Raw genomic sequence first — 17045 nt, 5'->3', positions numbered from 1 at the left:
CAATCGAACTTTCCGTAAGTGGTGACCTTACAGTGGGGCCACTAAACAATTGAGCTGTGACGAGAGCTGTCAGCTTACACAAGGTTAAAGATTAAGTGTTTGTACGTATCTGAGAAAATCACGAAGCGTCTACTTACGGGTTATGGTATGCAATGAGATTCGACTGTGTTTAGTTTTTATCTTAGCATATTGTACTTTGGTGATGAACTATGTACTCGCGTGGACCACTAAACATAATCAGGTGTTTTTTTGCGGCTGGAGAGGCTTTGCGGAAGTGTTCGAAGGGAGATTAACTGAACGGTTTTCTATTTCCTTGTTTCTCGGCAGTTGTATAGTTATTCAGTTCAAGAATAATTAAATTCATTCTGTAAGTTAGCCGGTTGGTTTTTGTTTCCTTGTGCACGTGGAAGTTCTTTAAATTTTGTAACAGTAAGGAAGCGTGCCATGAGTGCTCGCCTCTTTAATCCACTTTTTCCCCTTTTGTTTCTATGGTAACGCATTTTTATCATTCTTTAGCCCTTTTCCTGAGCAGGGTGATTTTATTTAACCCGTGAAACATCTACTGTAGCAGTAAGTCAAAAAAGTCATAACTAATAAAAGAAAACCATGAAATTGGTATTCAATAGCATTTAATTGTGCAACAACTATTTCACGGGTTAAGTAAAATCACTCTGAGAATGACGCCTTATTGATCCTGAATACACTTAGTATTATTGCGGCCGAAAGAATAACAGACACGCTGTGACAGAACAGTCTTTGAACTAAGAATGCCCATTTAAGGACAGTTTTCTGGGAAAATATAAAAATAGTAGTCGCAGTTGCAGACAACAGTCTCCTGTGAAGTGGTAGAGATACATTTTGGAAGACATTACTTATTTTAAAAAGCCGGAAATAGAACATACATTTTCTACGCACAGTGAAAGAAAAGAAAGCACTTTACGCCGTCGACTGCATAGCTCAAGGAGTTGTCAAACTTACGAACACATGTAATTTTTGACTTGATTGAGACCGCAAACTGCCAAAGGACTTCCTAGGGACATTTGTTCATTTGCTCGCTGTAACGTGTGTTCAGCGATATGATAAAGCTTAGAACTGGACCAGGGGGTTTTTTGTTATTATATCTCAGCTGAATTTTGAATTGTTACTGAACAGGCAAATCTAGTCTTCGGGTATTTCCGGCTACGGCAGTCAGCTACTAAAAATGTCCTGCAGGAAGAATTTCGAGCAGGCTTAGTTAAACTTCTTTAAGAATTTTGGTAATCCGATCTATTACTTTATCTTTTCTGAATTTTCTTTGGCTTCTGTCCACCTTTTAAGAGCGCCCAGTAACCGATTCATGCGCGCGCTCGCGTGCATGAATCGACAATGTCAATGTCAATGTCAGCAGTGAAAAGCTATTACTTTACTACGAAAGCTTTTCCATAGTTCACTTTACAGACAGTTTCCGTTTGAGAAGTCTTATTTTTCTACTGCAGATGTGTTTGTGTCTAGGTTCCAGACCCCCATTGATACAGTATAAATAGCTTTCCAAAAAAATTTAACGGAGATACTTTTGAAAGTGTATGTTGATTAGGATACAAAACGTCAAGTTCATAAACTGCATGTTTTTAAAATGTTTATCACCGCTGTTTGTTTTACATTTTTAATCAAGCTACGATGGCCGAAGAGCAAGCTAGAAGCTAATAAGGACTACTATGATAACACGTGCCGGCCAGAAGAAGGCATGTGTATCAGGGTCTGGCAGGATGTAGATAGTCCCCTAAAGAGAAACGTGAAGGAAACCAACAGGAAGTAAAACTATTTTCTACACGTAGCATTTAGAGTAATTTTCGAAGCATTCTAATACATTGTCTTGTAAACGGCTTAAATTGTAACGCAATCGCCAACAGCATAATGTCACGTATTAATCGTATTCAACAGCTGGGCCGCCTGTGATAACATCAAGGGCCCAACATACTCAGCCGTAACAGGTGTTACGGCTTACAGCCCTTGTTGCCAGTCCTGTACAATCACATCTTGTATCCAGGGTGCAACCATTTCAGCGACTTCCTCTGAAGATTCCAAAACAAATGCATGTTTAAACTTCCTTTCACAAAGATATATCTCCCCTTCAGGAAACTTCTTTTTCATGTCTTCATAATAGGAGACTGGTGCCCAATGGTCAGTCGCTCCATAGTAAAATATCAACTTCTTCAAATTTTGTTCAATCACCTGAGAAAGAAAATTATTAATGTCAGAAACAATGGTGTCCATTATCAATTGTTTGCGTCAAGGACTGTATTGCATCCTAGAGCGTTTCTGACCATTCAGATGAGAACTAAGCACTGTGCTGTTCAAGGTGGTTCTACCTTTTAAATCTATGGATGAAACCCTGGTGTGTGACCATTCAAAGTAAAGCTATTGAGCAATACTTTCATGTGGTACTGTTTATTATGCTGTACAAGGTGGTTCTAACTTTTAAGTCTATGGAACGCACTCTTGTGGGTGACCATTTAAAAGACAGCACTTTCATATAATACTATTTGTTTTTTTAATATTTATTTTTGGAAAGTGACATTAAATTTCATTCCTTTTTATTTGAAATTTGACACTCTAGGAGTGTGCTGTTTTTAAAGTTCCTCTCAATCAATATTAAGTAAATGTGTAGATTCTTTTCAGTCAGTTGTGTCTTTGAACTTAGACTTCAATAAAAAATGCGAGGATGAAAACTTAGTGTGTGACCACTTAAATGAAAGCTACTGGGCAGTACAGTCTACTTTCTCCTAGTCTGACATGTTACATGTACATGTTTAATACTGTAGACTTTCTAACAGTCATATGCCTCTTTTTGTTGAATAAGGCTGGTACGAGCCGGATTTCACCTGCTCTCACTCACTCGTGCTGCAAATAAAATGCATGCTTTGTATTCAGTCGCCCTCCCAGCTCTCTAAGCTTCACTTGTGATCAAATCTAAATACCAACTTCTAAAATGAAATTTCAAAACGTTGTGAGTGTAAAACGCAGACTGGAGACTGCAGATTGCAGACCAGGGATTATTTTATAGCATAGCTCTTCGTCTGGGTCAACTACCTCTTTTATCTCATCACGTGCCATTGTCAAACAACCATTTACAGACTGTGGAGTAAGAAGCTTGAGCACTGAGTCCACCGAGCTCAGCATTAAGTTCTTCCTGCTGCTCAACCACCACTGGACAAGTCCTTTTTTAACAAACTCAGGTAAACAAGAAAAAGTAGTGACTGCAGCTATTGCAAACCACTTAAAATATGTCACCATCGGAGTAACATATCTGCCACTGGGCGATATTGCCATTCTTTCGATGGTCGGAAACAATAGAATACTTTTGGTCACATCTGTAGCTCTATTACAGTTTTTAAGAAGGTGAAGTATTATGTAAGCTCCTATGGAATGTCCAATAAGTATTATTTTAGATTGTGATGGAATGTGCTCCTCTAAGAATATCTTCTTGTGCATGATTTGTTCATCAAGACTGAGTGGAAAGCTGTTTGATTCAGTTGCATCAATTGGACTTGGATTCGCGGGATAATCGTTTGTTGGGGAATGACCTGAAAAAGGAAATGACATATACCATTAAATCCCGGGAGACTCCCATATAAAAAGTATGGAGCGTGCTTGCGAGAAATTTTGAAACGAACCCCTAAGCCGGGGTACCAAGATCCTGTTTTGTGGGGATAACTTTAAACTTTTTTTACCTCTAAGAGGTACCATAATTCTAAAGCAACACATTAATTGACACTTCAAGAATTTTTAATAGCTGCGATAGAGACGATTGTAAATGAGTCAAAGATTTCCTGACATATTTTTTTCTGCTCAATACCCTAAAAGGTAATGCAAAAGCTTCCGCTGTGACCCATTTGAGGCTGAGCACCTTTAGAGGAACCAAAACCGCTCTTTTAACCCCTAAAAGGATATCCAGCCTCATAGGTGGACACCCACTGAAAATGGACACTTAGTAATATTTCTAACCACATACAACCGCTATACGGTCAAACCTCTCCATAACGGCCACCTTAGGGACAGAGAGGTGGCCGTTATGGGGAGGTAGAGGTGTAATAAGACACCTGCTTTTTTCGGGGTGCAACAAATATACTAAGCTAAATTACATTGCAGCGTTGTAAAAGAGTGAAAATTTTATAGAATCACATTTATTGAAATTCCAATATTTAGGTCGAACAAGCAGGATAAAAATACTATTTCACCGAGCAGAATTCTAACCAGAATCTATAAACATTTTTGTGAGCAGCACCAGCAGGCATTGAATTTAGAGTTCAGAATCTAGACTCAGCTCCTTCTGAAGGTTATTCCAAGAAGAAGACTATGTTTATTAATATAAATATTGAGTTGGGTGTCGGCTAGCTAATATCAAGAGAGGATCAGTCATCGTCCTCTCTTTATAACAGATATAACATATATTTGAAAGGTCACACGCTAAGGGTTCATCCGCAGAATTAAAAGTTAGAACCACCTTGTACAGCATAATAAACAGTACCACATGAAATTACTGCTCAATAGCTTTCATTTGAATGGTCACACACTAGGGTTTCATCCACAGACTTAAAAGTTAGAACCACCTTGTACAGCATGCTTAATAAACAGTACCACATGAAAGTACTGCGCAATAGCTTTCAATTGAATGGTCACTCACTAATTTTTCACCATCAGAGTTTAAGTACGATCAATCAATTAGGATTGTTTTTTTGTTTTTTTTTTCACGCACTTTTTTTCTTTTCGATGTCGCAAATCGGCCAAATTCGATCGAAAAAAGCGGCGTATTCAGAGGTGCGTAAACTCGAAAGTAAAGACTGTTATTGTAAACTACTAAATGTAGGTCGCATTTGTACTTTCTTTCTTTTATATGTAGAGCTAAATAGATCGCAATTTGGTTAGGTATCAAACACTTCACGTAAATTCTAAAAGCTAACGGAGGACACAGAACAACTAAACGAGAGCTCTACATTAAGCCTATTTTGAAATGCTCAAAATACAGTGCTTATATGTATTCTTTTTTTGCAAAACTTCCTCTTCAAATACAGTGTGCATCGTAACCACTGTATTTTATCCTGCAGTGCTGAGTCTAGAAAACCAATGGCTGTGAATAATTAGCAAATATCCTTGTACATTAATTTTTGTCTTGATGACCCACGACATGTATGACGCATGAGCTAAGCCAGGCTGAGGAACTTGTTTCTGTGTAAGTTATCATCAATAACTATCATTATGCTAAAAATGTTTTTCAAGTAAAATTAAAATGACGATGTATCTCAAATAATATAGTTTTGTTTTCTCTTTCAAATAGCTAAATCCCCAACTAAAAAGAAAAACGTTCGTGCGGGTAGAATTTCGAATTTCTTCAATAAATCGCGCCAGGTAATCAAGTTCAAGTTCAAGACTTGATTGGAAACTTTGTATACAAATACCATGATTCTCTAAAGGCGGGTTTCACAGAGGCAACTGGACATACGGAATTCGCATTCCAAGTGTTAAAAATATTATTTTCAACTAGATGAAAACGAAAACAAACATAAAACAACGCGTTATTTTCACCCTGATCAATTTTATTGCTACGAGCTTTTATATCGGTGTGTCTGACACTTTTTGTATCTATTTTCTACGTAAGCACTCTCAAAAGACAATTCATAATTACTATAAACGAATGAAATAAATGCCTTCTCTATCTTAAATTCTTAATCTACTTTTTCTAAATTCACTTTACTTGAATAAAATAAGAAATCAAAAACAGCTGGAATCCTGTAACTTGCAACTTATCCTGGTATAATGTTCGTGGAATTCAAACAATTGAAACTCAGCATCAAGATTCTCCTTCTTAAGGGATAATTTCACGGTTCAGCGCGTGTACAAGTTATAGCGTGACTATAAACTACTACCTTGTTCATTTTTTACTGAGCCACATGTAGTTCAACAACTACAGACTATGATTTGTGAAACCAGAATGACTGATGCCCAAATTTTACTAAAGATGTCAACGGATTTATCGAGCAAAACTTTGAATTCAGTTTAGTCAGTTAACTTTAATTTTTTTTTTATTCGGCCGCTAAGGTTTTACTCCGGACACACACACGCGTTATCTACTTTTATTCGATTGGTGGCTAAACAATATATGTATTAATTAAAACATACGAAAGGAATTCTAATGAGAAACGTTACTCCTATTGCCTCGTTACCGTGACTGAGGTGAAAGTCTGAAAGGAAATTCAGTTCTCGCAGAAGTCATTAGCTCGGCTAACGTTATAGTTTGTTATAACACGGAGCCGTAAAACTATCCTTTAATGGCAATTACCAAAGAAATAAGCTCAAAGTAAACTGTTTATCTTAGACTAAGGATACGTGACTACTCGATTTTATACTAACCTATTGATTGACATATCATCGGTGATATTGAAATTTTCTGATCATATTGGACTTCTATAATTTACCGACAGTTTGTATATACCCTTCTATATTTGCAGAGGTTTACTTTTACTGAACAGGGTGTGTAAAACTAAGACTCCGAGCTCCGCGATTCCTTTAGGTAGTTTCATAGAAGACTTCGACTTCGTCAGGTCGGAAGGAGGAAGTACCTGCCAGGAATGATTGTGTGAAGGAGGATCCATAGCTGTTGCCAGGTGGCGGGCTGTAAGTGTATCCAAGGTTTGAAGCGTGAGAGTTGGTGTTTGATGCAGCGTTGTTGGCAATGTGAATATCGTGTCCTCCTCCAAATGATGGTCCACGATCAGAGCAGCTGTAGATGGAATGGCTTCTCTGATAACTATACTGCCCTGTTTGATCTAGCTTTAGTGGCTGCCAACCAGGCTTGTTAACCAATGAGAAGAGAAAGGCTGCTGAATCGTAGTGCCAGGAACAACTGGAGCCTAATTTGAAATACACAATGGAAAAAGAAGTCCAACATTAATAATGTTTACTGACACTTTGGACAGTTTAGTAATGAAGTATTACCGACAACGTTAATTTGATTGCCTCACGAAAATTGACTATTATTCATAGTTCGGTATTATTTCTTGTAGTGTTAATCTTAAGTTCTCTGGTTCCTGTATGTTAAATGTCCTCTGAGTTTTTAATAATTTCAATTCTGGGAAAAGCAAGCCCGTGGGAGACTGGAAACAGCTGCCCCGATTTCAGACTGAACATGAGTTTCATGCCCTATTTTATAAATTTCATAAAATTTTTATCGAGCTGTAAAGCTGTCACTTAGCCAGGAACACCAAGGTGTTTTTAAAAAATGCAAGTGTTTCTATCGGCCTGTTTATCTCCATGAGTTATCCAGAAAATTCTTAGTATCGTTGACTTATTTGCCTTTCTTTGGTATTACCCTTTTTTGTTTCCATGATTAATGATTCGAAGCCGTTGTACCGCTTCCTATAAAGTCGTTCCCTCCCGATATCTCCCTAAAACCGTCACGAATCAGAAAAGAGGTGCGTAAACACAGCAAGTAAAATTTTAATACACCATGGAAGTGAGAAAAGGCATTTGGTTAGGAATTTTCTAGCACTTAACTATCCCACATCATATTGTAAATATTTATTTTTTAAAATTCTTTTTAAAACCCTTTTCCCATATTTCTCCGTGACCGCTATTGCGAAATATGATCATGGCTGACTCACAGCTTGCGCTTGGGTTCCCTGTTATAAGATGAAACTGATCATGTCACTTACTCCATGAGAGACTTGTGTATCCTCCAAAAATATATTTTCCAACACGAATGATTGTGACAGATGGACCTTTGCCGTCACACTTTGAATGGAAGGTAGAGGATGACCAGCCATTTACAGTTGCCTGGTAACAGCGATTCCAGTAAGAAGATTGCCGCGTCACAGGCTTTAACCATTTATCCAGCCATGTCAAAAACTTCTGGCTGTTTCCCACAATGCTGGAATATTTAAGACCCGCTGCAAAAATAACATACAAGAACGTTCTTTGGATCCATTTTGTACCTAGCATTTGTTTTAGCGGACCATGTTGAAAGTTGGTTTTGCTAAGAATAAATAACACTGTCATGTTCACCAGTTATAAGATGACCATCATTGCTTGCACCATAAACGTGACGCTAACTAAACTGGATGTACTGTTTGTTCGGAAACATATTTCATATGGGGTCGTTTTATGCCACCGTGTAAATCAAAATATTTTTTATTTGGAATATCTCGTTCTAAAGTTTGGGTCGCATTGATCAATACTCTCAATAGATGATTTTAAATCCTGAAGAGGACAATATTTGGATAGTATTTATGAGGAAAACGTAATATTATTACCAATGCTCAAGCCGACGTCAGAATTCTCAATGGAAAAACCAGCACAGATAAAGTCACCAAATTTGATAGCTTTTGTAAATATTGAAATTTTGTAAAAAAGTTTTTAATCGTTAGAGTCCACGTAGGCTGTTTCCGCTCCACACCCACCCCTCTCTTTTCTAAGTGTGGTTAATGTTAATGTCAAAGCGTGTCTGTAGTAGCGAGGAGATAGGAAACTACATTAATGACTCGCGTTTTCTTTTAACTGCAACACTAACAGTCCTTGCAATATGGCAAACTGATCCCAGATGGAAATGAGAATTCTGATTGGTCCCTGAGCGGTTCGAGGTTTGAACTAGTGACCGCTAAGATGCACCATTCACGAATTAGTTTTGGGGAACTGCTTTGCTTGAAAGCATTTCACAGAAGAAAGCAGTTTGTAATGAAGACAAAATCTCAGGGTTTTTTGTTTGTTTTTTGACATCATATTGGTGGACAACTTGAGCTTAATTCTGACCGCTGCAGTCTGAATTGAAGTACAATCAACGTGAAATACTCACCTGCCGCGGTGTACCTGCAGGTTTTTCCGTCTCCTGATAAAGGATGGTTACACGTACATGTGTATGATCCTACAGTGTTTGTACATGAAGCTGAACGGTGGCAGTCGTGTACACCGCTGACACACTCATCGATATCTGTGGGTAATAATGAACAGGGCAGAGAAAGAAAACAAACATAAATTATGTTGTACTTTGTCACAAAAAGTGTTTTATGTTCTAAAGTAAGGAGTTTTCGTTGGTAGTACTTTAGTAGTACTTTATCGTAAATTTGATAGTACGTGTCGTGAATAGAGGTTCACCATGTTTATTAATAAATCTCTTAAGAGAAATAATCCTTGTTGTTGAGCGTTGACATGGCAGTCATATTGCTGTTCCTGGTCAATAGAACATGTTTGCATATCAAAAGAACCCGTTTTCTAAAGAACGTATGAGAAATGTCATTTTTTTGGGATCTATGGTTTATACCCTTGAGGTTTTTTCCTGGAATAGAGCCAAAATAAACATCCATTTTTTTTTCTTTTTTATGTTACATTCAAAACGAGAGTGAGCTCAAATAGCGGTGATAAACATATTAAACTTACGCATTTTAATAACTTGACGTTTCGTATGCTACGCAACATACATTTTCAAAAGTGGAATAAAGACCGTTACAATTTTTGAAAACTATATATGAAATGTAAATAAGGGGTCTGGAAACGAGATTAAGAAACATCTGTTTCTTAACAGTAAAACAATAAAAGTCAAGTTATTAAAATGCGTAAGTTTAATATGTTTGTCACCGCTATTTGTGTTTTATTCCTCGTTAAACTACGATGGCCCAAGAACAAAAGCCTTTATGAGAGCGAGCTCATTCAAAATCATAAATATATTTTACATGCTGTAAATTGGTTACCGTGTGGCAAGACATTTTTTGGGGAGTTTAATTTTTCGGATCGGCGATATTTTTTGCTTTTTTTACGGGAACTAATTTTGGGATTGTGAAAGATTGGTTTTTCGTACTGGGTATCCGTGAATTTTGTAATGTTGAAAAAGTGGCATTTGCTGCGTTTTTAGTTGCACTACATGGTAAGTTGTAATGCGCCGTAAAGCGCGGTAGACTCATGCATGATTAATACACTCGTCTCAGGATCGAGACCTGGCCAGAGACATTGCGTTGTGTTCTTGGGCAAGACACTTAACTCTCTCAATGCCTCTCTCCACCAAGGTGTATAAATGGGTACCGGCGGAATAAATGTTGGGGTAACCCTGCGATGGGCTAGCATACCATAGAGGAGGAAGTACAAACATTCGTTGTTGCTTCTTGCTCCGGCCTGAGAACATGGGCCACTTGGCTCGTATGCAAACTTTACCTTCACGGTAATCAAGTAGCCAGTCATTCTGGAACAATTACGTCCTGCCCCAGTGTGGCTGGTAGTGCCTTCAGATGAGCTTTTTCTGTCAAGTTTTAACAGCTACACCTGCCTTGTACCATGGGCAATTTCATCGTTTTATTTGAAGAGACGTTTTAAATAAATGGCATCAACAAGATTCTGCATGTGAGTCCGTGTTTGTATGATTTCGACAATGGAGTAAAATTGTGTTTGCGAATCCTGGAAAAAAATGCAACTTGAAAATCGCAAAAATTAGGAGCAGAGGAAAACTCGTCCCACACTGTAGGCGTATAGCTTAATTTTCATGTGGCGTCATTTCATTTAATTTCGCAGTATTTTTTTTTAGTTCTTGTTGAGCAGATATAACTTACCAGAGCAATTTTTGCCATCTCCTGAGTATCCAGGTTTGCACGCGCAAGTGTAAGATCCACGAGTATTGTTACAAACACCATTCACATTACAGCTATGAGAGTTTGAAGAGCACTCATCTATGTCTAAAGCAAGATTAAAGGAGTAAATATGGATAAACGTTGAGTTATCGTTAGTCTGACCATTTCACCGAAACTAAAAAAAAAGAAGCATACAGCTTGAGAACAATCCGTCGAAAATTTACGGTAAGCACCAAATGTTTTAATGAAAAAACGATTTATTTTACTTTCCACATTCTCTAACTCATTCTCTACTATTCGATGATTTATATTATCCTGGTTATAAGCCATTAGCGCAGGCTTCGAAACTGTTAAAAAATAAAGTTATTAAAGGGTTGAACCTTTCTTCTATCGGCCTTCTCATTGCACAAGAGCGGTTGGTTACATTTTTTTTTCTTCTAAACTTATCAATGCAGGACAAATTTCATAGTTGTTGAAAATAAAGTGAGATTGTTATTAAATTCAGTATCAACATCAAAAATTGTTTGTTTGATGGTTGGTTGGTAGATTTCTTACCATTGCAAGTTTTTCCGTCTCCGGTGTATCCAGCTCTACACTTACAGGAATATGAGCCCACGGTATTCCCACAATCTGCATTCACGTCACAGTTATGAGTGTTGGTGGAGCATTCTTCCAGATCTGCAAAAATTAAATTTGAAGAAAAAAAAAAAAACGAAATAGTCATCAAATGCACGAGTAATGTTTACAGTACTGGCTTGTAACAAATTATTTTGAAAATGAGTCATGGAACCTTTTTGAACGCACAAGATTATCCTTGCTAAATTCTGGAGAGTTGGCTATTTTTTACTTGTACATTACGATGTATTTTAACCGCATTGAGCAAGAGATTTATCACCTGTAAAGCAAGTAAAGTTGAAGCAGTTATCGCATGGCACGTCATTCCAAGTGTATCCATGCCTCACGCCAAGAGTGTGCACACAGTCTTCGTTGTTCCAGTTGTTTGGTTGCTTTGGAGCCCAGAACCTAAAACTGTTAATTTCTTTGTTTGTCCACACAAAAGAGCCTTCAACACTGCGGTCATTCAGCCCTATCCACGATCTATCGCCAGCATGACGGTGCTGAATAAATACGTTTTCCTCCTGGTTGTGCACAGTCACCAGATCAGAGTTCATCTCAGAACAGTTTGATTCAGCAGTCAACCATGTTGTGCATGCGGGGCTTGAAAAGTAGCAATAACCGCCAAAGTAAGTCCATCCTGGCTGGCAAATGTCTGTAGATGTAAACAAAAATAAATCAATAAAAAATAAGAGGAATCATTAAGAATGTCTTAAGTGTTTTTAAAGGAAATAGTTGTTTTGTCATGTTTCTGCAAAGCCTTCACCGGTTTTGGCATTTTTACTCCTGACTGAAACATTGAAAGTCATTTGCTATGAAACTAACTTCTAGCAATCAAATCCAAGAAATAGCCTGATAAAATCTTATTTTTAACAGCGTAAGGGACAGAAGTTACTAAAATATGAGTACTAAATGAGCTAAACTACTGATAAAGACATTAGGAAAACTAACGATGAATTATTTTGTCCGTACCTGAGAGCACAGTGTATGAGATAGACAGTGGATCATACTTTGTGTCGTACAACTGTTTTAAACAAACTCGCACACCGGTCGTATTGATGTACTGCAAAAAAGAGAGGAACAAAAATAATCAGTGGTCTTCTAAACTGAAGTCGAAAAGATAATTTTCACAACGCTCACGGTGATATTCTGAAATATTATTTAATCTTCGGAAGAAAAAGCAAAGTCATTTGCATCTAGTAGGTATCCTTCAACTTTCTGTTCAACAGGAAATGTTTATGTCGATTCTGACTTCGGCTCTCTTGGAGAGGCCATCTTGTATTTCACGATTTTTCCCGCATTCAATTTGATGGAAAATAACGGATGTAAAAGGGTACGATACTAATTCTGCATTGATGCTCACGCTGAAAAAATTGGAAGAAACCAAGAACTCTTTCAAATAGACGAGATTTGGTTCGACTGCCGTGTCAAAAATGTTGTTGCTATGGAAATGCCTAGAATGAAGTTACAGAATTACCTCCACCAAAAGCAGTTATTCCATTGTGTACTGGTTGTCGATTTCCACCGCTAGACGAATGGTTCGCGGAAACAAACACATTCGGGGTGCTGTTGTACTCTTCAGTGAAGCTGATATCCTAAAGAAAAACTCTCATTAAGTTAGCGGGCTGTTATTCAACTTTGACCACTAGCAAACTGAATTTTATAGTAACCTACTGTGTGAGTATTGTTTAAAGTGACGCTGTTCTGTGGGATCCGTACACTAACCCTAACTTTTAAAATTTTTAAAAAAGTAATTCTAGGCAAGCTCTCTGGTAAGACGTAAAAGATACCAACCTTGCAATAAGCATTGTTGTAATCTGCAGGTGGATTTTGGGGGTTAGCAAAATAGACTGAGCTGTGTTCTGTAAAAAGAGGCTTGTGGAGAGAAGAAAACGCCAACCATTTCTAAAAGAGAAAAATAAATAAATGTTAACTAGAAAATTGAGATGGAAATGGTATTTTTTCGTAAAATTAAGTGAGATAACCATAAGCAAACGTCTAAATCAAGATTATATTTCTTTTTAATATGTGCCGATGTTTAAGTATGCTAGAGACTTAGCTACCAATGCTAAAGACCAGTGTTAAGAGGCTAAAGTAAGTGACAAAGATCTCTCAGTACCTTATGTTTGGTACGTAAAAAAAGGTGTAGGCACTTACAGTATAAACATCGTCGTGAGATCCTGCGTAGTTCTGCAGCTCTCTCAAACAAGGGATTGGGCCGAGCATGGGTAGAGTATAGACGTGTTTTTGCTAGCTCCGCTCAAAATTCGTATATGGAGGCCTCTACATGGCAGAAAAAGGAGAAAAGTTCAGACGAAAAACTCATGTAGAGAGAACTGGGCCAACTTGGAGAAGTGTATCCAACTCGTCGGAAGAAGAATCCCTTTCACCGTTGGAGAAGAAAGCCAAAGTCAAGTTGCACATGTCTGACACGGTGCAATCGAGCGAAGAAGACGAAACCGCCGCTGCCGTGGAGTTGGCTAATTCTGTAATGCCGAAGCTAGACCTTGTTCTGCAGAAGTTAGACAACATGGAAAAGAAATTGGACATCCTTGAGGGTTTTGTGAAAGTGGTCGATGGAAAGGTTAACAAGTTACAGGATAAAGCTGAGCAGTTTGAAAGCTTCAGCAGGGACGCCACAACAAAACTGAAGGTGTTAGATGAAGGAATGTCGTTCGCAAATACAGAGATAGAAAATTTAAAGAAGAAAGTAAAGCTTCTGGAACAAACTATCCAAGAAAATACAGTAAACACCGAAAACAAATTCAAGGGAAAGATCGAGGCCTTAAGAAACGAGAAGTTGTATATGGAGGTGTATCAAAGACGGGAAAACCTTCGCTTCTACGGCATTGCTGAATCTTTCCACCTCTCAGAAGAAAATGTCAAAGAGGTGTTAATTGGCTTTATACAGAAGGAACTTAACATCAGCGAGGCGGATTCTTTTGAGTATCAACGAGTGCACCGCATTGGCAAGCACGACCCATCGCAAGAAAAACCAAGACCAATAATCGCACGTTTTTTGCGATACTCCGACAGAGAGCGAGTCATGTCAAGTGCAAGAAAGCTGAAAGGAACTGGTTTCGGAATATCGCCAGACCTTCCGAAAGAAATTGTGGACCGCAGAAAGGAATTAATGCCTAAGTTCAAAAAAGCAAAAGAAGACGGAAAATCGGCGTTCTTCAAAAGATCAGAGCCGGACAAACTTTTTATTGAGGGTATACGAATCTTCTAATTTCTTTGGAACATAAACTCTCTATCTAGGTATTCATAACATGTAAGCCTCATTCACACTTGTTCTTAAAAATGGAGCTGCATGCGTGTCATCTAGTTAGCGCAATGCGTGCAAGACCTATTCCATTAGTAGCGCAATTAACAGCTTTTATCGCTGGCTACTGTTTTACATACATGTTCAATTGTAGTTGTAGGTGTTATAAATGTTTTTCTTTTGTTTCTTTTTCCTTTTCAATATTAATTAGTTTTACCTTTTTTTTGTTCAAGAGACATGCAAATTTTTTCATTAGCTCATCTACTAAAGATTACTATCTCATTCTCTGCAACTGCTCGCCTTTTCACTTAAATATGTCCTTAAAAAGTTACAAAACTTAATTTAAATTTTGGTATCCTATCCTTAAATGTTCGGGGGATAAGATCTTTTGATAAACGAAAAGCACTTTTTCATTGGTGTATGAAGGATAAAGCTGATATAATTTTTCTACAAGAGACCTACAGCACATCCGAGGTGGAAAACACCTGGAAATCCCAGTGGAGAGGAGACTTGTTTTTTTGTCATGGTTCTGAACACAGCAGAGGTGTCTTAACACTAGTCAAAGAAGGGCTTGACTGTAAATTTGAGGTATGTAGACAAGATAATCTAGGTCGGTATATCATTCTAAAAGGTCTTGTTCAAGGTCAATCTTTTTTATTTTTGAATATCTATGCGCCAAATAAGACCAACGAACAATGCATCTTTTACGACGAAATACAGAACGAATTCGACAAATTGGAAATTGACACTGATTGCAAAATAATAATAGGTGGTGACTTTAATGTTATCCGCGACCCAGATTTGGATGGATCGGGAGGATCTCCAAAATTGAAAGAATCGTCCAAAAAGATAGAAAATCTATGTTTTTCTCTTGACCTAATAGACATCTGGAGAATCAGAAACCCAAAATTAAAACGTTTCTCCTGGAGACAGAAAACTCCAATGATTCAACGGCGGTTAGATTATTGGTTGATATCAAATAATATACAGGAAGAGGTTGATAAGGTCGATATTATCCCTGCTATTAGATCTGACCATTCCGCCATTACGTTGTACATTAATGGTATAGAGAACTCAACCTATGGACCGTCTTTTTGGAAATTCAATGCAAGTTTGTCAGAAGATAAAGAATATGTAGACCTAATTAGAAACAAAATCGGTGAATGGGTAGACGAAAGTAAAGAAATCGAAGACCCGCGGGTTACCTGGGATTATTTAAAATATAAAATACGCTATGAAACGATTGGTTATAGTAAGAAGAAAGCAAAAGAGAGAAGGTCAGAGCTGGTAAATTTGGAAATTAGATTAAAAGAGTGTCAGCGAAAATGTGACGAACACCCAAGTGCTGAAAATCTCTGCGATTTAGAAGTTCTCAAATCAGAATACGAACGCCATTATGATTATATAACACAAGGAGCAATCATAAGATCTCGGGTGAGTTGGTATGAAGAGGGCGAAAAGAATAGCAAGTATTTTTTAAATTTAGAAAGTGCTAAAAAGAAAAAGACATGTATACGGAAATTATCCGTGGATAATGATTCATATATAACAGACCCAAAAGAAATAATGAAAGAGATTCATGATTTCTATGAAAAACTCTATGATAGAGACTCGTATAATTTAGGTGAGAATTCAATCGATCGTTTCCTTAATGAAGTGGATACTAAAAAATTGTCTGATGAAGAGAAAATGACTTTAGATAAACAACTTACTAGATCCGAACTGTACGAAGCATTGAAGACATTTCCGAAAAACAAAACACCTGGAAGTGACGGTTTAACTGTGGAATTTTACTTGGCGTTCTGGCACGTGGTTGCAAAGTATCTCGAAAAGTCTCTAAACTTCTCTCACCAACACGGGCAACTATCAACTTCGCAAAAGCAGGCAATGATTACCCTATTGGAGAAAAAAGATAAAGATAGACGATTTATAAAGAACTGGCGACCTATCTCACTGATCAACGTAGATGTTAAAATTGCATCCAAAGCGTTTGCTAGAAGGCTGGAGCCAATCCTGCCAGAACTTATTCACCATAATCAAAATGGTTTTATCAAAGGAAGGTCTACATTTGATGCAGTTAGAACAATCGATGATTTACTTGAATTGGCAAAACTCACAAATACAACAGGTATTCTAATGGCAATTGACTTTGAAAAGGCATTTGATTCTCTGGACCATACATATCTATTTAAAGTATTGGAAAAATTCAATTTTGGACCGTATTTTTTACAATGGGTAAAAACATTTTATACAAACATATCCAGCTGTATCTTAAATAACGGCTTTACTACAGATCTTTTCTGTATCCATCGTGGTGTACGACAAGGTGACCCTCTATCACCTTTATTATTCATCTTAGCTTTGGAAGTTCTCGCATGTCAAATCAGGCAGGATAAAACCATACAAGGAATAATGGTCAAAAACGTGGAGATCAAACTCACGCTTTTTGCAGATGACATGACTTGTTTTCTAAAAGACATAAATGCATATTCGCGACTTTGTACAACTTTAAAGGTTTTTTCATTGCATTCTGGTCTCCGAATTAACGACGATAAAACAGAAGTTTTTGGTATCGGCCCACA

The 17045-nt window shown here is 37.6% G+C and overlaps 4 protein-coding genes and 1 pseudogene across 5 annotated transcripts in view; 1 reads left to right on the top strand and 4 right to left on the bottom strand.

Annotated features, from left to right (window-relative positions):
- Positions 1-1794: 1794 nt before the first annotated feature.
- Positions 1795-17045, bottom strand: part of LOC149105821 (lipid droplet-associated hydrolase pseudogene) — an 80438-nt pseudogene continuing 65187 nt past the window's right edge. The window contains exon 2 of the transcript XR_016201719.1: positions 1795-2211. The product of XR_016201719.1 is annotated as a lipid droplet-associated hydrolase pseudogene (transcript). The remainder of the gene's footprint in view (positions 2212-17045) is intronic.
- On the bottom strand, positions 2977-3726 carry LOC149105830 (lipid droplet-associated hydrolase-like). Its single transcript, XM_089271394.1, has 2 exons — positions 3711-3726; positions 2977-3563 (listed from the first exon to the last, which is right to left on the bottom strand). Exons 1-2 carry the CDS (start codon positions 3724-3726, stop codon positions 2977-2979), a joined length of 603 nt encoding a protein of 200 aa, XP_089127520.1.
- The window catches only part of LOC149105822 (uncharacterized), a 71919-nt gene continuing 60426 nt past the window's right edge, over positions 5553-17045 (bottom strand). Inside the window, exons 17-18 of the mRNA XM_089271545.1 lie at positions 7689-7922; positions 5553-6887 (exon numbers count right to left, since the gene is read on the bottom strand). Coding sequence (XP_089127671.1) covers positions 6544-6887; positions 7689-7922 — 578 coding nt within the window. The 3' untranslated portion in view covers positions 5553-6543. The remainder of the gene's footprint in view (positions 6888-7688; positions 7923-17045) is intronic.
- LOC149105829 (E-selectin-like) lies at positions 10515-11856 on the bottom strand. The gene is made up of 3 exons (XM_089271553.1): positions 11479-11856; positions 11139-11261; positions 10515-10688 (listed from the first exon to the last, which is right to left on the bottom strand). Exons 1-3 carry the CDS (start codon positions 11753-11755, stop codon positions 10537-10539), a joined length of 552 nt encoding a protein of 183 aa, XP_089127679.1. The 5' UTR covers positions 11756-11856; the 3' UTR covers positions 10515-10536.
- Positions 13406-14755, top strand: LOC149105828 (uncharacterized). The gene has a single exon (XM_089271532.1). It carries the CDS (start codon positions 13486-13488, stop codon positions 14428-14430), a length of 945 nt encoding a protein of 314 aa, XP_089127658.1. The 5' UTR covers positions 13406-13485; the 3' UTR covers positions 14431-14755.

Source organism: Orbicella faveolata, unplaced genomic scaffold (genome assembly GCF_042242905.1).
Source record: "Orbicella faveolata isolate gen_17 unplaced genomic scaffold, um_ofav_v1 contig_34, whole genome shotgun sequence".
In the NCBI taxonomy this organism is placed as follows: domain Eukaryota; kingdom Metazoa; phylum Cnidaria; class Anthozoa; order Scleractinia; family Merulinidae; genus Orbicella; species Orbicella faveolata.
The sequence above is the reverse complement of the archived record's forward strand: the minus strand, read 5'-3'. Positions and strand labels throughout refer to the sequence as shown.

Coding starts and splice junctions, on each gene's coding strand:
- LOC149105829 (XM_089271553.1), bottom strand. CDS start 11,755: ATGAACTCTGATCTGGTGACTGTGCACAACCAGGAGGAAAACGTATTT. Junction 11,262..11,478: donor CAACTTTACTTGCTTTACAG/GTGATAAATCTC, acceptor TAATTTTTGCAG/ATCTGGAAGAATGCTCCACC. Junction 10,689..11,138: donor AGACGGAAAAACTTGCAATG/GTAAGAAATCTA, acceptor ATCTTGCTTTAG/ACATAGATGAGTGCTCTTCA.
- LOC149105828 (XM_089271532.1), top strand. CDS start 13,486: ATGGCAGAAAAAGGAGAAAAGTTCAGACGAAAAACTCATGTAGAGAGA.